General features: G+C 36.8%; 1 protein-coding gene across 1 annotated transcript; it reads left to right on the top strand.

The window, feature by feature from the left end:
- Window positions 1–1,798: 1,798 nt before the first annotated feature.
- Window positions 1,799–26,924, top strand: clpxb (caseinolytic mitochondrial matrix peptidase chaperone subunit Xb). The gene is made up of 15 exons (XM_016238580.1): window positions 1,799–2,014; window positions 2,254–2,322; window positions 7,202–7,356; window positions 7,443–7,563; window positions 8,829–8,980; window positions 9,146–9,305; window positions 12,341–12,382; window positions 13,185–13,361; window positions 14,028–14,192; window positions 20,066–20,154; window positions 21,737–21,901; window positions 21,989–22,291; window positions 22,626–22,718; window positions 24,893–24,999; window positions 26,219–26,924. Exons 2-15 carry the CDS (start codon window positions 2,268–2,270, stop codon window positions 26,304–26,306), a joined length of 1,872 nt encoding a protein of 623 aa, XP_016094066.1. The 5' UTR covers window positions 1,799–2,014; window positions 2,254–2,267; the 3' UTR covers window positions 26,307–26,924.
- The last annotated feature ends 65 nt before the right edge of the window (window positions 26,925–26,989 follow it).

The following is a 26,989-nucleotide window of genomic DNA, read 5'->3' as shown; positions in this document are numbered from 1 at the left end:
TAATATTTTTGTTACAAATATGACCTTTTACTGTTGTTTGTTTTTTTCTTCTGAGTTGTGGGAATGCAATGATTATTGATGATTTATATTTGTTTGTTGCATGGCAAGCATGATTTTAATAAAATATGTTTTGTCATTTTGTATGATAACTTTATTTTTTCATTATTTATTTCCCATTATTGTAAGAAATATTTTCTGATTATTTTTTAAAAACAAATATAATTGATATTAAATACTGATATTGTTATTTCTATTAAATATTAATATAAATAATTAAAAAATATCACAGTAACAAATAACCTATGCCCTACTCCCTTCGAAGGGCAGAGCCCTTGAAGTGTGTTCTTTGAAGGGTGCAGGGCATTACTGTCTCATATAAGCGTTTGGAAGGGAATGACTGACTAAATGTTACCTTGACACCGCTGCGCATGCGTGCAGCATTCAGCACTCCATCAGTTGTTGCAAATAATTATTTATTATTATTATTTTATTCAAATATTGTCTAATTGTGTCTTATTTACTATTAAACTTTTTCAAACTAAACTTGCTTGCACTACCATCTTAAATCATATTTCTATCACTGACGAAAAATATTTTTGTCTTACATTAAAATAAACAAATTTAATTAGCCTATTCTATTTACGTTTGTATTAAAAAGCATCACAAGATCTCCTAACCGAAGTTTACGTGATCACAAACGGAAATCACTTCCGTGAAGTGACCATTGCATGCTCCCTTCGCTAGCGTACTTCTGGAAGGGCCCTTCGTGAAGGGATTCAGTTGTTCACTTTTAAAAGGCGACCTCCTTCCCGAAGTGCCCTTCAAGAGCGCAAAATATCCGTTTATACGGTGGCCGAGGAGTGCAAAAAAAAGATCAGAAAACACAACGACAAATCCGAAAACAAATGGACAAACTGGAAAAGGTAGGTATAGTTTGAGACAGCCCATTGGTTTGGGATTACTCACCGCTGACTGGACGAGACATCTGTCAATCAACTTATACAGGAAGAACCAGCCGAAGAACAGCAGAGTCGTGGTAGAAAGTTCGAAGATGGTAGTAAAGTAGCTCAGTTTAAATGTATTGTATGAATTGCCCTTACTATGGAATAAAAAATACAGAGTGTCTATTTACATTTAGTTAAAAGTGACTGTAAACATCAGCTCCAGTGACGCAGATGGATAAGCGCGTGTTGTTGGCTTTTTGATGCGATCGACCCGGGTTCGATCCCGCCTTTTGCCAAACTTTTTTTCCTCCCTTTTCAAATCTCGTATCACATCGTAAAGGCATTTATTTTCAATAAAAATTAAGGAAATAATCAAAAAGTTGAAAATAAAGTATGGGGTAGGGTTAGGGTAGGTGTAGGGAGGGCTTTATTGTACAAATAAGGTGGCATCCATTTAATAATTAAAATTATAATTTACACTCAATACGTTATTATTGCATACTGTTTTATAATGTACTACAATACTGAAGTGCAGATAATTGCCACTAATTGCAACAAGTAGTATACTTGACAGTACAAATGTTCATTTGTTTTCGGATTTGTCATTGTGTTTTCTGACTTGTTATAATGTTTTCTGAATTGTTGTTGTGTTTTCTGACTTGTTATTTTGTTTTTTAGACTTGCATTTGCGTTTGTAATTTGTTATTTTGTTTTCAGAATTGTGATTTGTTTTGCACTTCTCCGCCACCGTACGTTTGGGATTCGCCCTTCATGTCTGACAGGAAACAGCCAATAAAGTTTGCCGCTCGACGGCCCCGCCCCTTCGGTGTCACGTGACACAAACAGAGCTCTATCTGGCCATGTACGTCATGCTGACTCACTTCATGACAGCAGAGGTTATATCACATCACACTGATCAACACTAAACTTCATCTAACATCATTTCTGAGAGCAGCAGACACTGACACCGGCATGAAACCGCTTCAAGCTTTTATTCCGCCCAGACCCCGCTGTTAGATCCGCTTACTGGAAGTCAAAACTGCTTCAGAGGAAACTCGGACACAGTTCCAGTGAGTTAAACATGTCTGCCATCATTGACAGTAACGCATGTGTAGCTGAGCGCTACTGCATTTCATAACGCCAATACATGTATTCTTGCTTTTTATTTTCAGTTTAGATAATATATGACAGTTACTAATTATATCTGACAGCACTTTCCAACTTTATTTATTTTTAGTGGCAGTGTGTATATAGTAACATACTGTACGTGTGTATGTAATATGTATTTTATTATTATGTTTTCCATCAGATTTGGTTGTAAATATGTCCTGTTCATGTAGACCTGCAGTGAGGGTGATTGTAAAGTCAGTTCATAAAGGTGAGTCAACTATTAACACTCAATTAAAAAGCTGAATAACTGTTATAGTAACGTTACATTGGACATGGGTTCTTATCAGCAGCCCAGATAACAGTTTTTACTTCTCAGAAGGTTCTGGTCTTGTTGTTCCCAAAACCTACTTGTTTAAGGGAAGTTTTTGTCTTAAAGGGGTCATATGATGCGATTTCAATTTGTCCTTTCTCTTTGGATTGTTACAAGCTCTTGGTGCATAAAGAAGATCTGTAAAGTTGCAAAGACTAAAGTCTCAAATCCAAAGAGATATTCTTTATAAAAGTTAAGAGTCAGCCACTCCTACCTAAAATGGCTCGTTCTAACACGCCCCCACATGTCTATGTCACTATGTGGGAAGATTTGCATAACACCTCCCAAATGTTCACGCAAAGAAAGGCGGCGTAACTTTTATTCTCGCTGTAGTATTGTTGCTGCCGCCGTCATGTCGGGGAGACACTGTGTGTTTCGTTGTGAAAGCGAAACTACTTTGTTCATCATATGTAGGGCTGGGTATTGTTCAACATTTTTCGATATCGATACGGATACCGATACCTTGACTTCGATACCGGTTCCTGAACGATACTTTTTTCGATACCAATTATATGAAATCATTTTGAACAAGATTACATTATCTTAAAAAAAAACTTTGGTTTTATTTTTCAGCTTGTTGATGTTTATGCAAACTCAAAGACTCATCTCCTGAGCCACTGCACAAAGGAACAAAATGTAACCAACACAATAAATCAGTGCAAAATAGTTTTAATAAAGCTTGTGGGTTGAACTATTTTTTTTACGCACCTCATCCCAAACCTTCCGTTGCAAATTCCAAAACGTCATTTTAGAGCTGATAACAGAGGCTTGAGCCATTGATATGCAGGCTAACGCAGTTATTAATGCAGTCTAATGCGGTTATTAGAGAGAGGGCAAAAGAGAGATTAAGTGCGTGTGAATACCTGCGTCTGTGTGTCTCTCAGCAGCGTTCAGCAGCAGCGTCTACTAATAGCGAATCTTTAAGTTAAACTCCTTCATGAACCTCGCTACTGAGAAATGTCATGTAGCTTTTCAGCTGCGAAACTATTTTAATGATAAATTCACGGTGCAGCGCTGACAAGAAGTCTCCGCGTGTCTGCACTGTGTGTGCGTCTGTGAAAGAGATTAGGAGAAAGAAAGCCTGATTTCCGTAGCCTACATAAAAAAGGTGGAAGACATGGAAATAGTTTGTCATTTTTTTACCCTATTGTTTGTTATTTATTTGCTCAATGTCTTGAGCAATGTGTAAATCCGGCCCTGTTAGACGGCAATCGGAAGTTATTACAAACACTCGATGGTGGTTTAAAGTGAGTTTTGAGTAAAAGCGGAATATAAATCTTATTTATTGCTACAGTTTGCATGAATGGTCACATAACACACGCTTTCGGTCGTGTAACGTTAGTATGAATGGACATCTGCATATGATCGGAACTCCACGCAGCTGCCGCGCTACTCTATATTGGTGGTTTTACAGTACCACGAGAGCTAAAGAGAGCAGACTGCTCCGTGCGCTTTCGAATCGCTCTCGCAGATGATCGATCTGCGTCGCACCTCTTCTAGTCGAACACACCGGCTAGTGCTGCAGGCTTATTGGCTCACTGAGCTGATGAGATTAACCCCTTAGGTATCGAAAGTTGGTACCGAACGACAAGACGTTTTTCGATACTCGATGGTATCGAGGCCATTCGTTCGGTGCCTAAAAAGTATCGAACTCGATACCCAGCCCTAATCATATGACCCCTTTAAAAATCCTTAGTGCAATGGTTTGGGGACGTTACTTCATGGTACTTAAAATTCCCCAAGAATGTTATTATTTGTTTTCAAAAAAATTATCAAATACTAACTCAACTGTTCAGTTCCCGGATGTTAAATATCACGGCATGCTCGAAAGTTGCAACATTCCTACAATGGCCACAGAGCTGCCAACACAACATAAACTATCAGACAGTTTATTATTATTATAACGCTTTCATAAATTCACTGAGTCCAATGTTTACATCACAGTATTAGTGGTGTTTATTAATAAGGTCTCATTTTTATTGATTTAGTTTTTGTGTGTTTTCGCGACTGTTACGTTTTATGATCAGGACAGTGTATAGTAATGGCTTCTGATGGTGTTGTAATTATCATATTCACATACCATGCTGTGTAAAACTATAGTAAAATAAGTGCACTTAAACGTGCTATTAAAAGAGTGCTTATTACAGAAATAATATATACTGTAGCGAATTTAGCTCACAACAGGAAATATGAATAATTAACCATAACTAGTTATAATTAACTATTCATATATTAGATCCGCTGTAGATATTTAGCTGACCACTCAGGGTCAACTGTCTTGTCAATTCTAAGAACGTTAATTTCCTGGTTAAGGGAAATAACTTTCTTACTGTACAATTCTATAAGCTTGTAACGTAAATCTGCATGATTATTGACTCCGGTTATGAGCAAACAATGAACACGTCAAGTGTGATACAAGTAAGGTTTTATTAACTACATAAACACTTAAACTAGTCTAACATACTACATAAACACATTAAGCTGGTCTAACATACACATACACACACACACACATACAGTTGGTATAGGAAAGGGTTAAAGTTTAACTCAGCATAGGAAGAGGCATAAAGAATGAATTTTATGGAACACTTTGCATGTATATTCAACAGATCCAAGCCGGGAAAACGTCAAATTCTTAGTTCAAACAAACCTTGTAAAAAGGTGTAACTGATACTTAATGTATCAAATTAATAAGACTAAGTTTGATACTTAGCGAGACTCGGCGGTCTGAAAGAGATTCCTGATGCAAATCTTAAAGCTTCCCGTTGATCTTTGCTGAATTCGGGTCGATGAAAAGAACCAGTTTGAGTCAGAGTCTTTGGTGAATGAAAGTCGAGGCCGAAAGGCCTGGCACAAGCTTTGGTATCCTGAAGCGTTCTCACATTTTCTTAGCTTCTGACCGAACCACCGACTAGGGCGGGTCACATGGAGTGTGGCCTTTAAAGCCTGCAGAGATTCACGCCTCTCAAGATGGGTTCGTCCAATGAGGAAGGCTGAAATCCCAAGCGGGAGGTTGGAAATACTGGGGAGTTTTATGACTCTTTGTCTGTAAGCATGGTATTTTGCATATGTAATTCACTTGAGTGTTGATGCAGAAATTAGTAATGATTCTTAGAACATCCATATGTTGCAGAGGTATCAGCATGTAATATGCACTCTCAGTTAGATCATCCGAAGACGAATTCATAGATACTAGACATGGTAGAGTTACTTATATGAATGAGTGGTTTATCGTAAGCATGAATAAAAATAGTCTATAATACAACAGATTAAATACAACACAGCAATAATATACACAATGGCCTGAAGAAAATGGGTGTTCATTCAAAGAAGGTTTTCCTATGAATTAATTAGTAGAAAAGTCAGTTTCTCCTGTGCATTTGTGCCTTTCTTATGAGGAAAATGAGGGAGTTTATCCCCTGCATTCCTTTTAGGCCATAAAACCAGTGATATCAGCATTGGTTACCATGGAACCAGAGGCCTGTTCTGCCTTTCTGAGGTGTTAGGTGCACTTCGGGGGAAGGGTCCATAGACCCTCGTAATTGGCCATTTGGTTAGGTGATGGGGAGTTCGATATTATTTGTTAAATATAACAAAAAGTGGGATGTCTGATTGGTCAAAATGCTACATAATTCCCCCCTTTCGAACGTTGTTGTCCATCCAATAGACAACAGCGAGCGACGTCAAAGGTGCTGAACAATCCAGACACGCCCCTGCCACTCACGGCTGGGAGACAGTGGTGGCTTCTCTGGCTATTGTTGCCTCCAGGAGTGGTTGTGGTGCCATGGTGGATGCTGTTAGGTGGTGTGCTGTGGTGATGTAGGCTGTAGCAAGGTGAGGGTCCTCGAGCTTGTGCAGCAGGTGTCGAGGCTGTGTCACCTGTTGAGTTAGTCTGGGTAAGATGGTTGTTTGTCGATGTTGTTAGCCAGTAGGCTATCCGTGGTACCCACGATGTGGAACAGCCGGGTTAGACTCTCACTGGTGAGAGTGCAGGTGGTTCCAGGGATTGCAGGTAATTGTTATGGAGATTTTGTAGTGTGCAGAGATATATGAATGAGTGGTTTATCGTAAGCATGAATAAAAATAGTCTATAATACAACAGATTAAATACAACACAGCAATAATATACACAATGGCCTGAAGAAAATGTGTGTTCATTCAAAGAAAGGTTTTCCTATGAATTAATTAGTAGAAAAGTCCATTTCTACTGTGCGTTTGTCCTGGGGACACAGAATGGGTTATCCTACTCACATTCCTGGAGGCGTAATAAAACCAGTCATATCATGGTTAGTTGTCATGGTGACCCGGTGTTCAGCAGACATCCTGGCATCCAGTTTATTGAGTGAGGGGACTGTGACGATTTGTTAACCTAATGAATAATTGATTTGTTAAATCAAATTAAAATTAGTGTGTTAGATTGGTCGAGACGCTACAATACTTAAAGGAGTACTTCACCCAAAAATGACAATTAGCTGAAAATGTATCACTCTCAGGCCATCCAAGAGGTAGATGAGTTTGTTTCTTCAACAGATTTGGAGAAATGTAGCATTGCATCACTTGCTCAGCAATGGATCCTCTGCAGTGAATGGGTGCCGTCAGAATGAGAGTCCAAACTGCTGATAAAAACATCACAGTCCATCAATTAATGTCTTGTTAAGCGAAAAGCTGCATGTTTGTTAAGAGACGTTTTTGAACTCTAAACCTCGCTTCCGGCCGAAATGTGAGTCCATCAAATGTAATTCAGCTGGTTTAATAGTTTGGTATTATATTCTGGCAGGTTTTTCCCGTTCACATGTTCAGCTCTTCAGCCACACTAGAGCAGCGTGTGATGAAGTTCATCTACCTCCGTTTGTGCGCGTGAGATCGTTTTCACAGACAGCAGTGTGTTTCTCCTCTAAAGACAGCACACCCAGAGACGGCGATGGCGGAAAGGTGCATTTCAGTCTGTTTGTTACATTTACATGAATGCTTGTTTAATGTATAAGATACTGATCGTTGTTGACGGTGCTGTTTTGCAGAAGGGTGCGGGTGAGGTGGGTGGAAAGCGGGCGTCAGGCGCTGCAGGTTCAGGGAAAGGTGGCAGTCAACTGAGATGTCCAAAATGTGGAGATCCTTGTACACACGTGGAGACTTTAGTGTGTAAGTATCTCTCTTTCCATTGGCCAGTATTTAATGTTCATTATCTTAGGTTTTAATAATAACTAGAGGAATCAAGAACATTCACGGATTTTACAGAATTGTCAATGGTACCTTTAAAAAAAAGGAAAAGGGTTTTAAAAGAAAGGAAAAATCCAGTTTAAAGCACATTTACCAAATTCTTAAAAGAAAAGAAAAGATATATATATATATATATTTATTTATGTTTTGTTTGTATTCTTGTTGGTTTTATATGGTTTTGAAAAATATTTATGCTATTTTTAATAGATTCTTTTTGCTATTTTTTATATATTTTTAAAGTAAAAAAAAGTGTATACATTACTTTTTTTTTTTTCAATATTTTTTTTTCCAAGGTAAATTTTATTTAGTTAGTTCTCTTTTCTTTTGTTTTTCTTTTTTTTACAAATGTCATGAATTACTAATTCATAAAAACAACATGTTGGATGCGCCACATTATTTTGTTGATCATGACTTTGATTTGGCTTTTTTTTTTTTGTCAGATGTTAATAAACGGTGAAGAAGTTTTGTTAAAATGTGTTATTTTAAATCTTTTTTTGTCTAAAAAATAATTACAAAAGATTAGATACTATTTATTTTTTTTCCCTTCATTATGATTTCAGAACAATTATATCATCCTGATATTTTTTACATTTTTTCCACAAAAATATAAAAAACATATAAAAAAATATATAAATCATCTTTAATTCAGAAATTAGCTGTAGTCATTAAAAATGCAATTCATAAATAAAATGTAACTTTTAATAAATAATAGGTAGGAGAAAGAATTAATGTCACGTCATTGACCTTGGCATTTTGTTACATTTTTTTGTACAATATTGTGTTTTGTGACAAAACGTGATGCCCAAAGTAAGATCTGGATCCTGAAGCAAAACTAATGTCAAGTCACCTTTATTCATATAGCGCTTTATACAATACTGATTGTGTCAAAGCATCTTTACAGAGTCCAACAGGAAAATAGTTTGTCAATAATGCAAGAAGACATTAACCATCAATCATTTTTCAGCTAAAGTCAATTCATTGATGATTCAGTGATGTCATCATCCAGTTCAGCTCTCGTCCAATAGAGTCTGTGCGATCAGTCAAGCGTAATGGAGAATTAGTATGATATATGATCTATATCAACTGCTCAAACTGTGTCATAAAGAAATGTTCGCTTTCCAAGATTTACAGATGCTATTAACTTTATTTCATTGCCTGAACAACTGTCTTGTATTTGCTCCACACAGCCTCCACACGGTTTGTGAAATGTGAAAAGTGCCATCATTTCTTCGTGGTTCTGTCTGAGACGGACTCGAAGAAGGGTTTGAATAAGGAAGCGGAGAGCTCGGAGCATGTTAAATATGCATTAGCTCAGAAACCCCCTCCAGCTCCTAAAAAGGTACGATTCCATCACACCATCCAGATGTTATTACGTTAACTTCAGTTCATCTTTGTGTAATTAGATCAAGTAAACTGCTCGAAGCTAACCCTGTGACGTCCGTTCTTAGAAATGCAGTAAACATCTGCTCACTGTTGTGGGCTTCTGTTGTCTCCACCTCTTTAGATTTATGCCTACCTCGACAAATACGTTGTTGGCCAGTCATACGCCAAGAAAGTGTTGGCAGTTGCCGTCTATAATCATTACAAACGGATCTACAACAACCTCCCGGCAGCAGGCCGACAGCAAGCGGAAACAGACAAACAGAGTCCCCTCTCTCCCAGAGGTTTGTAATGTATCATAATCTGACATTTGTGACCCTGGACCACAAAACCAGTCATAACGGTCAATTTCTGAGATTTATACATAATCTGAAAGCTGAATAAATGAGCTTTCCATTGATGTATGGTTTGTTATGATAGGACAATATTTGGTTGAGATACAACTATTTGAAAAAATCTAAATACTGAGAAAATCATCTTTAAAGTTGTCCAAATTAAGTTCTTAGCAATGCATATTACTAATCAAAAATGAAGTTTCGATATATTTACGGTAGGAAATTTACAAAATATCTTCATGGAACATGATCTTTACTTAATATCCTAATGATTTTTGGCATAAAAGAAAAATCAATAATTTTGACCCATACAATGTATTTTTGGCCATTGCTACAAATATACCCCAGCGACTTGAGACTGGTTTAGTGCTCCAGGGTCACATTTATTAATAAAATAATGACCTAAATGCTGTTTACAGTTGTAAAAAATGTTGTTCATTGCCTTTGGTAGCTAATGTTAACAAACCTTACTGTAAAATATTATCACTAATTTTAGTCTTTCAACAGGATTCAGTATATCTCAACCGTTATATGCTCTGAAATGGCCTAAAATTTTGTATGTATGAAAAAATATACTAATAATCAAGCTGTACAGGTCTTGTTAAAATGTTTTCCACCTTGTTATTTGGTGAATGAGCACAAGAATATGTAAAATGTAATCATTTTCATTTAAATGCACCAATATAATGATACAGGATAATGAATTCGCCTTGTTGCTTGATTTGGGATCGCCAACAAAAGTCATAATAAATATAATCACGCTGATTTTTCAGAAGATGTAAGCTTAAGCAACATAGGCAATATTGCAAGGATTTTAACTAGTGATCGACCGATATTGATTTTTTTATAACCGATACCGATACCAATTATTTGCATGTTTATGTGCATGATAACCGATATGCAGAACCAATATTTATTTACTGTTATAAAGTAAGTAAATGACTGAGTGAAGTAAGAACATACTTCACCTTGGGTTTTCCTCCTTTCAGCCATCTTTTTTTTTTTAAGTGTTGAAAATTAGCAGTCTTTCATGTTAAATTTAATCTTCATATTTCAACAATAAAAACATTTGATTTATAAAAAGCATCAACAGCAACAACACTAATATTAACAATAAGCAAAATAAATGTAGAATGTCTAATGTTTTCAAATGGAGAAAATAAATAAAGGACAGGAGTCGTATCAACTTTTTGATTTTAAACTACAGTTTTAGTAGGTTTATAAGCTGTTTAATAGCTACAGAGTCAAGAATATATCACTGGATAATGTTAATTCACTGAATAATATTCTCTGGAATATTAAAATATAACAAACAAAACATCGTATTTTATTGCATTTCTCAACTGGAATGTTATATCAGAATTATTAATAAAGTTTTTGTCCTTCTAGATTTTGAAATGCCTGCTGACAGCATAGTTTATCTATGCAGTTACACAGAACTATACTGAAACTGCGATCGCTCGCGGAGATAATAAATCACTCATTTCCATAGAGCTGTATTTATTTAGATGTTTATTAGCGAAACAATGGTTATATAGTAAATGCTAATATAATTTAGGGTATTTTAAACAAGTGAATCATGTTAAAAGTTACATGCGGTGGCCGTGCTGGAGCATTTCCTGAGCATCAACCCGGTGAGTGAACAGCAATATCAAACGAGACTTCACGAGACTAATGATGAACAAATATACAACAGAGAGAGAACTAAACTTTTATTTCCAACATGCGCTCATTCATGGCTGTATTATTTTAACTCATGCAAAGTTACATCTTTATTGGGAGAGGATCTTGACGGACTATCTACGTGACTCCGACTTCATGAGACTAATGATGAGCATAGACAACAGAGAGAGAATTCAGTTCAGCGCTTTTATTTCCAACATGGCGGCGTTTATCGGTGAATCCGATATTACAAAACCGATATCCGATTATGGTAAAATGCTTAAATATCGGGAAAAATATCGGTAAATCGATATATTGGTCGATCTCTAATTTTAACAGACATTTTATTTGGCTGCTAGCTTTCCAAAACACTGTATCTTTAGATTCGTTTGACACATTATTTATGATTTCAACTTTTCTTTTGAAAGTTGATGGTTTCTATGAATCATTTCAAACTGGCTTTAACTCAAAAGTCAGTTAAATATAATATTGGCTGCATTTATTTGATTAGAAATAATATTGCAAGTTAATCTGTTTTCTGTTTTAATATATAGTAGAATGTAATTTATTCCAGTGTCACATGGTCCTTCAGAAATCATTCTAATATTCTGAGTTGGTGCTCAAGAAACTTTTCTGATTATTATCAGTGTTGAAAACAGTTGTGCTGCTTCATATTTTGAAAACTAAAAAGTCTTTATTAAAGCAATAATCCCCAAGAAGCCGTGGTTTACAGTGAATTTATAACAGCTAAGGGGCGTTGTTAGGCACGACGCAAAGCGGATTCACGGGGCTTATTGCTTTTATAAAACGGTTATTCCATATACATAGTAAGGTTTCACAAAATAAATCAGAGCAAATAAAGTGTAATGATATTAATAAAAACAGTATTCTTCCGCCAAACAATGTAGTTCCTCAGAATCAGTTGTGGTTCCAACAAAGTGGTGGTAGAGCAACACACAGAAGTAAACAAAGGTGTATGTTTGTAGAGTAATTTACATCAGAATCAATGACCGGAACGTTTTATAATGATACTTTTAATCAATTTAAAAGAATAAAAACATGTCTTAAAAAAAAATTCCTACTGACCCTAAAGGTTTGAATGGTAGTTTATGACAGATACCTTCCCTGTTCTTCAGCTCACTGATCTGTGGAGTCATATGAGGGTTTGGCTTTTTTCCAGTAGTGTATCCAGAGTATTTTAGGCTCCTAAAGCTAGAGTCAGCGTAATGATCTGAACTTTCCCCTGCTGTTTCTGTTACACAACTCATGTTGTGGTGTTAGATGTAGTCAGCATGCTAAGTTAACTGTCCTTTTCTCCGTAGAGTTAGAGATCAGAAGACGTGAAGATGAATACAGGTTTACAAGTAAGTGGCTGTTTTATGTACTTCACTTTCACATAGAGTAGAATAACCTAACAGAGGAAACATTTTAACTTTCTGATGGCCAGATGTATTTGATATGTTGGACAAACAGTGACATTTGCAGGCACAACATGACTCCATGTTTATGTGTACGCATATCAACCCTCTGTGCTTGTGTGCGGGGCACTTCAGGATCAGTTGGGTTCGTCGCTGACCTCCAAAAAGTTGGATAAAGTGTTACAATGACCTAGTTACGGCTCTCATGGTCTCTGGCCTTTCAGATTTCACACTGGGGCTTCTGTCCTTTTGGTTCTTATGTATAGCTCATACTGGACAGGGCTTGGAAACTAGGCCTTCTGATGACATAATTATGGTTTGCGCAATAGTGACCACTAGCCCAACTTAGATCCTGAGATATGAAATAAAGCTGTGAGTAAGCTTATGTATAACAGTAGCTTAACTGTGAATTTATGAGAAATGGTTTTGAAATTGGAAACTTTATAAAAGCAATAGTTCACCCAGAATTAATAATGAATGAATTTAGATATTTTGTAGAATTTTTTTTGGTTTTGTTTTTTAACGTGCTGAAAGTTCCGGAACTATTCCTCTAAAAACAAATAGCACTCTCCACACTTGACTGAAAGTAGAAGAAGCAAAATCTGTGTGTGGATATTTCATATGTTTAGAGATTTAGCCCACAGGGGTTCCGGGCAAAAGCAGCTTTGACTGCAAAATTCCTCTGGAGTCTTGCTTTTTCATGTTTAAATAAATAACGAGATCTGGTGTTTTCGATTTTATTTCTCAGAGCTCCTTCAGATCGCTGGCATCAGTCCCAGTGGCAACGCTCTGGGTGCGTCTGTGCAGCAGCAGACCAATCAGCAAGCTCCTCAAGACAAAAGGGGCAGGGACGTGCTGGACTCCGCCCACACTGATATTAAGCTGGAAAAGAGCAACATTGTGTTGCTGGGACCTACTGGATCAGGTTAGTACGGGTTTTCCACACCAATAAGATTTGGTGTATTCTTGCTGGCATCCCAAAGAGATGTGGATCTGCCATTTACAATTTAAATTACCAGCTGCCTTAACATGCCTTATATTTTTATCCAATCTATTTTTGGGTCAACCTCGTGAAAAATACTTAGAAATTCATATTTCACCCCAAAAAGTTTTTTTTTCTTTCTTTTTGAAACATTAATAATTTTTTTCCAGAATGAAAATGGAGCCTATTTTTAATACTATTAAGGTTTTTTCCCCCCCCTATTTTTACAATATTTTCATGACAATTTAACAAACAATTTGTGGTTTTAGGAGAAAAGTGTTTTTATTTGTCTTGAAAATAAGGCCAAAAAATCTAATTGTTTTCATTTAGATTTTTTGAAGTATGTCCCGTCCATTTATTTGTGTGATTTATCTTTTTAGGATATGTTAGCATTAGTATTAAAGACAGAATCGCAAGAAGGTGATCATATTCTAATTTTTATGAGAGAAAACCACAAAACTAGTGTTACATTTTCAATACAAAATAGTCTGTGTGACGCTTAAATTAAAAATGAGTCAACTGAATGAAATGTTAATATTTGATTATTTTGATGCATATTGAAACTTTGTATTTTGAAATATTTTGACATGATATTGTTGACATTCCTAGGTAAAACCCTGCTGGCCCAGACTCTGGCTAAATGCTTGGATGTGCCCTTCGCCATCTGTGACTGTACCACCCTGACCCAGGCGGGCTATGTAGGCGAGGACATAGAGTCTGTTATTGCCAAACTTCTGCAGGACGCCAACTATTCAGTCGAGAAAGCGCAGCAAGGTCAGACTCTCAGACTTCACAATTTCATGTATTGCATCTTAGAAAAAAAACAACACAATTTACTATAGTAACCAGTGGTTTCACGGAGCTGAAGATGGCCAGACTGAAGAACAAATTCTGCAACTTTGTACGTTTATGTTCTGCATTCCTATGAAGCAAGCACCTCAACCCAAAGAGCTCATGAGATGAATCTGTATCAGAAATTGAGTATAAACAGACTCTTGACTCTAAAGCCCCAAGTTTAGATGGATACCCACCAGAATTTTATAAACACTCTTGGTCAACCATATCACCATTATTCATGCAAATGACCTAAAAGTACTTCTATTCCAGCTCGTATGAACTCAACACTAATTACAATTCTACTCAAATCAAATAAAGACACAACATTATGCACTAGTTATCACCCATTATCTCTTATTAATACAGATTTAAAAATAATAAGTAAAGCTTTGGCCACTCTGGTCTTGAATCAGTAATCTCATCCCTCATCCATCCGGACCAAACAGGTTTCATTAAAAGCTGCCAGTCATCAAACAATACCAGACGATTATTCAATATAATGAATCTATGGAAACAAAACAAGAAAAAAACAATAATCGTATAACTGGACACAAAAAAGGCTTTTGATGAAGTCAATTGGTACTTTCTTCATAAAACACTTAAAGGGTTAGTTCACCCAAAAATGACAATTCTGTCATTAATTACTCACCCTCATGTCGTTCTAAACCCGTAAGACTTTCGTTCATCTTCGGAACACAAATTAAGATATTTTTGATGGAATCTGACAGCTCTCTGACCCTCCCATAGACAGCAATGTAATTTCCACGATCAAGGTCCAGAAACGTAGCAAGGAGATCGGTAAAATAATCCATGTGACTTCAGGGGTTCAACCGTAATTTCACGAAGCTACGAGAATGCTTTTTGTATGCAAAGAAAACTAAAATAACGACTTTATTCAACAATTCGTCTCCACCCTAGCACCATTTTGGAGAGTATCCACTGAACGTAAACAGCTTATGCTGTTCTGTGTCAGCTGCGTCACGCGGATACATTGTTTACACTTTGATTTAAACGAAAACAACATATCCCGTGTGGTGCGGCTGACACCGAATAGCATACGCTGTTTGCGTTCGTGGATACTCTCCAAAATGGCACCAGGGTGACGCGGAGGAGACAAATTGTTGAATAAAGTCGTTATTTTTTTTTTTTTTTTTGGCACAAAAAAAATTCTCGTAGCTTTTTACAAAATCCCAAAACATCACTTTCAGAAATAATTAAACTCATTAACAAATATTCTACTATATCAGACTATTCCATAAACTGGACCAAATCAACAATTTTACCACTGAACATGAATCCACATGACACTAGTGTACAGGACACTTCATTCACAATAAATAATATTGCATACTTAGGAATAAACGTTTGCCAGAACCTTTCAGACTTAACTTTAGATTTTCAGACTTAACCAGACTTTAACCTTAATTTTATTTCACTGTTAAAAAACGACTTAACTAGATGGATGAACCTACCACTTTCCATTATAGGTCGAATTGCAGTTCAAATGTGAACACTACCAAAAGTCCTTTACTTATTCACCATGACATCATTAAATCAAACAATAAGCACATTTTACTGGAAAAACGAGAACCCTAAAATAAGTTTACAAAAACTTTTAAAAAATCAAGCTCAAGGCGGTCTAGCAGCACCAGATTTTCTACACTATTACTTAGCGTCTCATCTACTTTATATTTGCAAATGGATCAGATATGACACTATCCAAAACCCGTGGCTAGAGTTAGAACAAGCAGAATGTTAAGAAATAACCATATCCGATCTTCCATCACTCACCAAAAAAATCAAACAACAAAATATCTTTAAGAGTTTGATGATTAAAACAACTCTCACTGCTTGGTGGCAGATTAATACATTGATAAATCATGAGCACATACCACACATCAACATTTACAGAAATTTAATTTAGGAAAAGAACAGTATTATTAGTACCTACAAATCAGGAATTCTATTAAAACCACAACCCGTCTTTTAAATAGTCAGTGCTTTTACTCATGTCTCTAGCTATCGCCAAGAAAACAATCTTACTTAATTGAAAAAATAAATTCCAAATATCAATTACACAATGGCTACATCTGTTAAGGGAACATATCATTTAAGAAAAACACACATCAGAAACACAAAACCAGTTATTCAGATTTAATACAATTTTCAGCCCACTGCTCTTATCCTTAAATATTGATTAAATCTAGCTGGTGAGCTGATGCCTCAATCAAGTTTTATGGCATATAAATACAAACTGCTTCTACAATAGATGAATAAAGCCTGAATATTATTTAATATACTGTTCAACAATTATTTATAGACAAATATAATGTGTATGTATGTATGTGTAAATGTAATTGACAGTGCAATTAAATCATAATTATATGATAGCTATAATATGATAATTGACTATGTGGTTGTCCTATATGCTATAATTTGTTTCATTTCTTTTTTAGATACTTTATTACCATTATCACGTTATTACCATTATTTCTGTCAGGACCACTATCGTCAGAATGATAGATACTTAGCATAAAGTTTGGTTTGGCGGTATGGTTCTGTTCTGGGCAAAAAACCTCCCTGCCCATCCATGCAGCCTGTCATGAATGAGCAGGGAGAGCAGCAATAATAACCCCCCTAGTCGTATAACTGGACACAAAAAAGGCTTTTGATGAAGTCAATTGGTACTTTCTTCATAAAACACTTAAAGGGTTAGTTCACCCAAAAATGACAATTCTGTCATTAATTACTCACCCTCATGTCGTTCTAAACCCGTAAGACTTTCGTTCATCTTCGGAACACAAATTAAGATATTTTTGATGGAATCTGACAGCTCTCTGACCCTCCCATAGACAGCAATGTAATTTCCACGATCAAGGTCCAGAAACGTAGCAAGGAGATCGGTAAAATAATCCATGTGACTTCAGGGGTTCAACCGTAATTTCACGAAGCTACGAGAATGCTTTTTGTATGCAAAGAAAACTAAAATAACGACTTTATTCAACAATTCGTCTCCACCCTAGCACCATTTTGGAGAGTATCCACTGAACGTAAACAGCTTATGCTGTTCTGTGTCAGCTGCGTCACGCGGATACATTGTTTACACTTTGATTTAAACGAAAACAACATATCCCGTGTGGTGCGGCTGACACCGAATAGCATACGCTGTTTGCGTTCGTGGATACTCTCCAAAATGGCACCAGGGTGACGCGGAGGAGACAAATTGTTGAATAAAGTCGTTATTTTTTTTTTTTTTTTGCGCACAAAAAGTATTCTCGTAGCTTTGTACAAAATCCCAAAACATCACTTTCAGAAATAATTAAACTCATTAACAAATATTCTACTATATCAGACTATTCCATAAACTGGACCAAATCAACAATTTTACCACTGAACATGAATCCACATGACACTAGTGTACAGGACACTTCATTCACAATAAATAATATTGCATACTTAGGAATAAACGTTTGCCAGAACCTTTCAGACTTAACTTTAGATTTTCAGACTTAACCAGACTTTAACCTTAATTTTATTTCACTGTTAAAAAACGACTTAACTAGATGGATGAACCTACCACTTTCCATTATAGGTCGAATTGCAGTTCAAATGTGAACACTACCAAAAGTCCTTTACTTATTCACCATGACATCATTAAATCAAACAATAAGCACATTTTACTGGAAAAACGAGAACCCTAAAATAAGTTTACAAAAACTTTTAAAAAATCAAGCTCAAGGCGGTCTAGCAGCACCAGATTTTCTACACTATTACTTAGCGTCTCATCTACTTTATATTTGCAAATGGATCAGATATGACACTATCCAAAACCCGTGGCTAGAGTTAGAACAAGCAGAATGTTAAGAAATAACCATATCCGATCTTCCATCACTCACCAAAAAAATCAAACAACAAAATATCTTTAAGAGTTTGATGATTAAAACAACTCTCACTGCTTGGTGGCAGATTAATACATTGATAAATCATGAGCACATACCACACATCAACATTTGCAGAAATTTAATTTAGGAAAAGAACAGTATTATTAGTACCTACAAATCAGGAATTCTATTAAAACCACAACCCGTCTTTTAAATAGTCAGTGCTTTTACTCATGTCTCTAGCTATCGCCAAGAAAACAATCTTACTTAATTGAAAAAATAAATTCCAAATATCAATTACACAATGGCTACATCTGTTAAGGGAACATATCATTTAAGAAAAACACACATCAGAAACACAAAACCAGTTATTCAGATTTAATACAATTTTCAGCCCACTGCTCTTATCCTTAAATATTGATTAAATCTAGCTGGTGAGCTGATGCCTCAATCAAGTTTTATGGCATATAAATACAAACTGCTTCTACAATAGATGAATAAAGCCTGAATATTATTTAATATACTGTTCAACAATTATTTATAGACAAATATAATGTGTATGTATGTATGTGTAAATGTAATTGACAGTGCAATTAAATCATAATTATATGATAGCTATAATATGATAATTGACTATGTGGTTGTCCTATATGCTATAATTTGTTTCATTTCTTTTTTAGATACTTTATTACCATTATCACGTTATTACCATTATTTCTGTCAGGACCACTATCGTCAGAATGATAGATACTTAGCATAAAGTTTGGTTTGGCGGTATGGTTCTGTTCTGGGCAAAAAACCTCCCTGCCCATCCATGCAGCCTGTCATGAATGAGCAGGGAGAGCAGCAATAATAACCCCCCTAGGGTTAACAGAACAGAACAATGCAGATATCATTAATGTACTCAATGATATTTAAGTGTAACACTTTATTCAAGATAAAGGAGTCTGATTAGCAAGGAATATCAGAAAGCTAAGTCCTGACTGTGGCGAAAGGTGGAGCTGGGGATGGAGGAGGGTAATTTGCTCCGAAGCAAGCTAAAAAGCTGCTGAATAATACTGAATACAGCTTATATAGGAATGCCGCGATAGGTGTCGTATTCCTATAGGTAGATGTGATCAGCTGAGAATCAGCTGATGCAAGCTTGACTCACGTGACCTGCCAGAACTAACGCTAAAGCTTAATTATTGTTGTTATTGGTGGTGGAGGTAGTAGTGGTCGTAGTATTGATATTTATATTTTTATAGAACAATTTGGCCTCTTTCATTCTTCCCTCAGTTATAAAAACACAATCATTATATATTAATTCCTATAATTTAAATAACTTATAAGCTCTCTGGGTCTGGCGGCCACTTTAGTTCTGTTGGTGGACCTGACTGGCATATCTTGTCAGCATCTTTCCCACAACAACACAAGAAAATGTAATTAATAATAATAATTTCTATTACAATTCATGAAACTATGGATTTAACTTAACTCTGTTCCTGTTTAAACTACCTCATCCATCTATAGCTTGTGTTTTTTTTGTTTTTTTTTTGTAGAATTTTCCTAATAAATTGCTAGAGAGGTTTTGAAGCCAGTAAGACTTTATTGATCACAACAAAGTCGAGTTACAGTTTGCACTTTTTTCTTTTCTTGTATGTGTGTGTATATATCCATCACTGGTTTCTTCTTATGTGTAAGTTACTATGTCTAGCTGTTGCTGTTAATTTATGTTTTGTTCAATAAAAAAAATAAATCAATGTCATAATCTTTCATTACGAGGAACAGAAGTTGACTGATATAAAATGCCTCCATGTAAAATGCCACCTTTGAACATTTCACTGAAACATTTTGATTCCTCTTTCTAAGTGAACTTACTATTTTTTTTAATTAACCCTGTCTGTTTGGAGGTCTGTGATTTATCATTCATTTGTCATTCTCTTGCAGGCATAGTGTTCCTGGATGAGGTGGATAAGATTGGCAGTGTGCCTGGAATTCACCAGCTGAGAGATGTCGGGGGCGAAGGAGTACAGCAGGTCTGTGATTATATTTCAGCCATATTCATCTTTCCCAGATCTCTATGATTCTGTCACTGCCAATACACAGAGTTACTGGCCTAATGGACTACTTTACACGGCTGTAAATCTCTTATCAGGGCTGCTGCCTGAACGTACAATCAGAATTGTTGAATAGATATTTATGTAATTTATTTACAATTAATGATGTACAAGTAATGCACAAATTTGTGTAACAGTGCAGCAATTTTTAAAGTAGATATTAGTTAGTTGAATAACTCGTGAGTTGAATAAACCACATTGTGTTCATATAAATCTAAGGAGCTGCGAGCACATTGAACAATGACAGGACATTTTTTTTGGTCAGTTGGTCATACAATTTCTCTTCCACATAAATATAGTTTAAAGGGTTAATCTATCTCAAGTGGCTTGACTATGTTTAACCTTGAAAAGCACTGGTGAGATTAGTTTTGTTCCAAGGAACTCCTGAGCTGAGATATAGAGGTTTCTATAAATTTGGGTATAACAAATTTGTACATTTGTTACAAAGCCGGCCTAAAAAAATTTTAATAATAAAATAAGAAAGGTGGTTTTCCGATACCAATACATACAGTAGAGTAATTATAAAATGTTAATGTTTTTATAGTGGTAAGAAATTCAGATTAGGTAATAATTTAACAAAGAGAAAAAAAAAGAAAAGAAAGGAAGAAAAAAAAAAAGGAAAAAAATAGAGGTGGTCCAGCAAACAAATTCTGGACTAGATGAACTGACCCTAACTGGAACTGTGGACAGACTTGGAAAGTTTTCTCTGGAAAGTTTTTGCATTGTACATGGTTAGAAAACACTGTAAATCACAGGTTTTAATATGAAAATTAACATAAATCAAAAGGATCCGTAATAAAGGCTGATGCACTCTTGCCAGAATCTAGACCTGACAGATCCAGACAATGTGGGCAACTAATAGCAAACAGTGCAGTGAGACTGAGAAGTGTTTAGGTTCATTGAAAACCAGATGTACCATAGCATTTTGAATCATGTTGAGGTTTCACATGCCAGATGGTGGACCAACAGAGCATTACAGCAATCTGCATTTGAGATGACAAGCACAGGAAGGAAAGACAGGAAGGGTCTCATCTTGATGCTAAAGAGACTCTGCATGACCAGGTAGTCTAGTAAGCAGTCTGTGACGGTAAACTGGTAATCAAACACTATCCCACGGGTTCATAGCTGACCTAGCTGGTGTTGTTACTGTCATGACCAGCTGAATAATGATAGTGTGTTGAATTTTTATAGATAGGTTAAACTTAAAAGGTATAAAAAATGTTTCTTAATGTTGCCAGCTGTATCGTTTATATCAAAAGGAGAAGCGGACCAAGAACCGAACCTTGAGGTACCCCAGTGGCTAGCTGTTGTGATTTTCTGTACTCGCTTCTAAGAAAATCTTAAAGGATCAACCTGTGAAGTAGGACCCAAACTAGTAACGAGTAGTAGGATAAACAGAATAATGTGGTAATTCACTGCAGAACAGAAAGCTCCAACAGAATTGAACCTTTTTGCATTGTGTAATTTCTTTGGATGTTAATATTCCTATTTGTCTGTGCAGGGTTTGCTGAAATTGCTTGAGGGAACAATTGTTAATGTTCCAGAGAAGAACAGCAGAAAGTTGAGAGGAGAGACAGTACAAGTGGATACAACCAACATTTTGTTTGTGGCATCAGGTGCTTTCAATGGGCTGGACAGGATCATCAGCCATAGGAAAAATGAAAAGGTGATTTTTCTACAGTATAATTATTTACTGGTTCTTCAAAATTTATCTGACTATCAGTATATTACACTTTCTTGATGTCCCCTGCAGTATCTTGGTTTTGGGACTCCTTCTAACCTGGGCAAAGGGCGTCGAGCTGCAGCAGCTGCAGATCTGGCCAACAGCTCAGGAAATGATGTGGACGCAATGGCAGAGATTGAGGAAAAGGACCGGCTCCTGCGGCTTGTTGAAGCACGGGACCTCATCGAGTTCGGCATGATCCCAGAGTTTGTGGGCCGTCTGCCTGTGGTGGTGCCACTGCACAGTCTGGATGAAGAGATGCTGGTGCAGATCCTTACAGAGCCTCGTAATGCAGTGATCCCTCAGTATCAGGCCCTCTTCAGTATGGATAAAGTATGTATAGCATGCTACATGTACACCAGGTGTGTCTAATCCTGCTCCTGGACGGCCAATATCCTGCAGTGTTTGCTCCAAGCTGCTCCAACGCACTTGCCTGAAAGTTTCTAGTGAGTCTGAAGACCTTTATTAACTGGTTCAGGTGTGTTTAATTAGGGTTGAAGCTAAACTCAGCTCAGCTAAACACAGTAGCCCTCCAGGAGCCGGATCAGACACCCCTGAAGTACACCATGGTGTAACCCATATTTCATACTCCTTAGTGGTTCTTGCTAGTGCAGTAGTAAGTCTAGTTAGTCATCTTCTGTTTTGTGTTTTTTTTTTTTTGTTTCAGTGTGAGCTTAATGTAACCCCAGATGCATTACGTGCAATCGCCCGTTTTGCACTGGAACGGAAGACAGGAGCCAGGGGTCTCCGTTCCATCATGGTAAATAACAGGAATCAAAGCCTCATTTAAGATTTGCCTGTCCGTCCTTGTGGTCTTATTCTTTTAGATATGAATTCTGTAATGCCACATATACACTGCAGTTTTTGATGCCCAATTCCGATTTGTTGACTATATCCAATGTTTTCTGACGACCAGCATACATCTTCTTTTAAAAGTGACCCATATCCGATATCTCCATTTACACTGTACACTTGACGAAACAACTCCGGGTAGATATACTGACCCGGAAACAGGGTTGCCAGGTTTGCGAAACAAAACCAGCCCAATTTCTAATCAAAATTAGCCCAATCATGTTTTTTCCATGGGTTTCCCATGTGGTGGGGATCCCCCCTCGGGTTCATAGCTGACCTAGCTGGTGTTGTTACTGTCATGACCAGCTGAATAATGATAGTGTGTTGAATTTTTATAGATAGGTTAAACTTAAAAGGTATAAAAAATGTTTCTTAATGTTGCCAGCTGTATCGTTTATATCAAAAGGAGAAGCGGACCAAGAACCGAACCTTGAGGTACCCCAGTGGCTAGCTGTTGTGATTTTCTGTACTCGCTTCTAAGAAAATCTTAAAGGATCAACCTGTGAAGTAGGACCCAAACTAGTAACGAGTAGTAGGATAAACAGAATAATGTGGTAATTCACTGCAGAACAGAAAGCTCCAGCAGAATTGAACCTTTTTGCATTGTGTAATTTCTTTGGATGTTAATATTCCTATTTGTCTGTGCAGGGTTTGCTGAAATTGCTTGAGGGAACAATTGTTAATGTTCTAGAGAAGAACAGCAGAAAGTTGAGAGGAGAGACAGTACAAGTGGATACAACCAACATTTTGTTTGTGGCATCAGGTGCTTTCAATGGGCTGGACAGGATCATCAGCCATAGGAAAAATGAAAAGGTGATTTTTCTACAGTATAATTATTTATTGGTTCTTCAAAATTTATCTGACTATCAGTATATTACACTTTCTTGATGTCCCCTGCAGTATCTTGGTTTTGGGACTCCTTCTAACCTGGGCAAAGGGCGTCGAGCTGCAGCAGCTGCAGATCTGGCCAACAGCTCAGGAAATGATGTGGACGCAATGGCAGAGATTGAGGAAAAGGACCGGCTCCTGCGGCTTGTTGAAGCACAGGACCTCATCGAGTTCGGCATGATCCCAGAGTTTGTGGGCCGTCTGCCTGTGGTGGTGCCACTGCACAGTCTGGATGAAGAGATGCTGGTGCAGATCCTTACAGAGCCTCGTAATTGTATGGGTCACCATACTTGGCCACACGTCACTTCACTCACTTTTTAAAATAAGCCCAATTCTGCAGGAATGCCACAGACTTGGCAAAACTGCTGGTACTAACCTGGAAAATCATCCACCTGAGTCAACATAATTTGCTAGCATGGCTTTTTCAATGACATATGACTTGTGTTGACAGGAATATCCGATCTGTCCTCATATGGCAGACGCAAATGCATGTATCCGATTGATATCAGATTTATTTCCACATATCAAAATCGATGCACTTTTTCCTGTTCTTTGGTCATATTCGATCTGTGCCACATGTGAGGAATAAATCGGAATTAGGTTACTTGAACCATGTAATGTAAATGCGGCAAGGATGTCTGATACTTCTTCTTGAGGTCCAAAGTCCTATGGAGTTTAGCTGCAGTTTACCACAACACTCATGTCTGGAAGGCCTTGAGTAGCTGCTTGAGGTGTTTTGTTTAAATGGGGTTGGAGTTAAACACTCCAAAATACTGTCACTCCAGAATAGGGCTGCACGATAAATCGCATGCGATATTTAATGCGCATCTTGTCAGAAAGCCGGTTCTGTAATCAGCTGCGGATCTCCATCACCTGCGGGCTTTCACATTGAGCAGCATTAACTACACAGAGCCGTTGTTCACTGACGAGCTGCGCAAAAAATCGCGCGAATATGAACGTGGTTTTGCGCAGCTTGCCTGTGAACAACGGCTCTGTGCAGTTAATGCTGCTCAATGTGAAAGCCCGCAGGTGATGGAGATTTACCGCTGATTACAGAACCGGCTCTACTGATAAGATGCGCGTTAAATATCGCATGCGATTTATCGTGCAGCCCTACTCCAGAAGCAGGACTGGACATCTCTGCTGTAAATCCTTCAGGTACATCTCTGAAATGTGTCATCTCTGGTCTTTCAGGAGACGCTCTTGCTGGAGCCCATGTTTGAGGTGCCTCAATCTGACATCATTGCTGTGGAACTGACAAAGGAGGTGATCCAGGGCAAATGTGGACCACGTTACATTAGGTACAGGTTTTGACAGTTTTTCATTAAGTCATAAAGCTGAAGAAACAAAATTAAGGCTTTGAACTAATGTAGTTGGTAGCAATCTTTTATTTTTTGTTTGTTGTTTTTTTATATAAAGTTTGATTTGGAGCTGGTAGGGGTGTGCAATATATATCCTCTGCGATAATATCGTAATTGTTGTTTTAACGATGTGCGATTTGACATTATCGAGTATTTTGCAAAAACCATTCAAAACATCCCTACAGAGCGCACGCATACATTACGCGAAGTCTAGACTAGTGCGTGTGCGCATTTAGTGTGTTCTCTTTCACTGCATGATTCAGTCTATTAAAATGCATTTAGAGTGATCACAAATTCAAGACATGATGGCAGAAAATTAATATATTTATACCACTTCATATAGTTATTCAATTTCACACGAAGAGTGCCGTTTTTCTCCAAAAATTACCATGATTACAAATGTGACATTCAATTTTTTATTTTTTTTTTTCATGTTTTAAATCATTTCAAATATCGGTATTCAACGTTTTATGTTTAATATATCAAAACATTATTTATGCATTTGTAATTGCAGGTTAAATGCATTCATGTCTTGCATTAAACAAAATACATCTAAATGCCACTTCAGCTGCAGCTTCTGTGTTGATTTCATTTGCTTGGTAACAGCCTAAATGTCTTACTATTCTAATTCCCTGACACTTTTAGAAAAAAAATGGCTTTATAAAGGTAAAAATGCCCATAAAATGTAAAAATTAGTTTAAACTTATTAGAAAAGATTAATTTCTTTCAGTATGAACTGACCACCACACAGAATATGAAGAATATTAAAAACATTAGGAGTCAGCTGTCTTCGGCAGTCCTTAAGGTACCAGCACAATAACACACTCAGCAAAATATCGTCTAATTATCGGTATCGATAAAATCCCAGAAATTATCGAGATATTATTTTTTGTCAATATCGCACACCCCTAGGAGCTAGTCCTTTTTAATGAATCAGTCCAATCCTTTCAGATTTTTATTTATTTTTTTTAAATCAGCCGCTTCAGTAGATCAAATGAGTAGATCCATATCAACCTGTAATGTTGGCAACTCAAAAAGTCATTTGACTTCTTGTTTCATTTTAGGACTCAGCAGCTCCCTAGTCAGTTTTTGAGTCTAGAGCCCCAACTAAGAATGTGCAAAATAAACTTAGATTTTTTTTTGTGTGTTTGTGATCCAGAGCTCCTCCCAAAGAAACAGAGGAAGAGTTTGACTCCGCCTCTGAGGAAGACAACTGGCCCAGACATGCTGATGCCGCCAACAACTGAACGTGAAGCTGTTGCTTGCACATCATGTCATTATTGCTCAAGACAGCAAAATGCCATCACTATGGAGTCCTTCCAGCTGAACCTAAAGAGAGAGCAGTGTTTGTTGATTTTTAAATGACAGCACAATGAACAACAGTTGGAATATGTATTACATGGTGGATTTAATAACCTAAAGCAGAGAGATATGAAAAGTGTTATTTAAAAAACATACACTAACATAGTGGAGGTCTATCTTATTTTCAATCTCTGGCGATTGATGATATTTCTATCTGTCTAAAGACAATTGTTCTATACTTATAAAGACGTTAGTGGGTGATTTATTGCTTTTTTTTCGGTGTGTGATTATTATAAGGGAAGTATACAGATTATGTGAAATTTCTAAATGTTGAATTTGAGTATTTCTGGTGCATAATACACCTATGACATATGTCTTGTTTCCGCAGGACACACTGATACCAGACATGTGGAATATTTTCTTATGCCTCTGTTTTAACCATGACGTTCAATTCTATAGCACAAGCCTGTTACGTGCATCTAGTTTTTAGGATTTACTCTTTTGAGACAGCTGTTAACAAAAACAATGTGATAATAATAAATTTGACAAAAGTTGCACACATTTGCTACGCAGTCTAACTATGATTTTTACTTCCTGTTGTTTTAGCAGCTTTGTCCTTTATATTGTG

Source organism: Sinocyclocheilus grahami, unplaced genomic scaffold (genome assembly GCF_001515645.1).
Source record: "Sinocyclocheilus grahami isolate Dianchi unplaced genomic scaffold, SAMN03320097.WGS_v1.1 scaffold543.1, whole genome shotgun sequence".
Taxonomy (NCBI): Eukaryota; Metazoa; Chordata; class Actinopteri; order Cypriniformes; family Cyprinidae; genus Sinocyclocheilus; species Sinocyclocheilus grahami.
The sequence above is the reverse complement of the archived record's forward strand: the minus strand, read 5'-3'. Positions and strand labels throughout refer to the sequence as shown.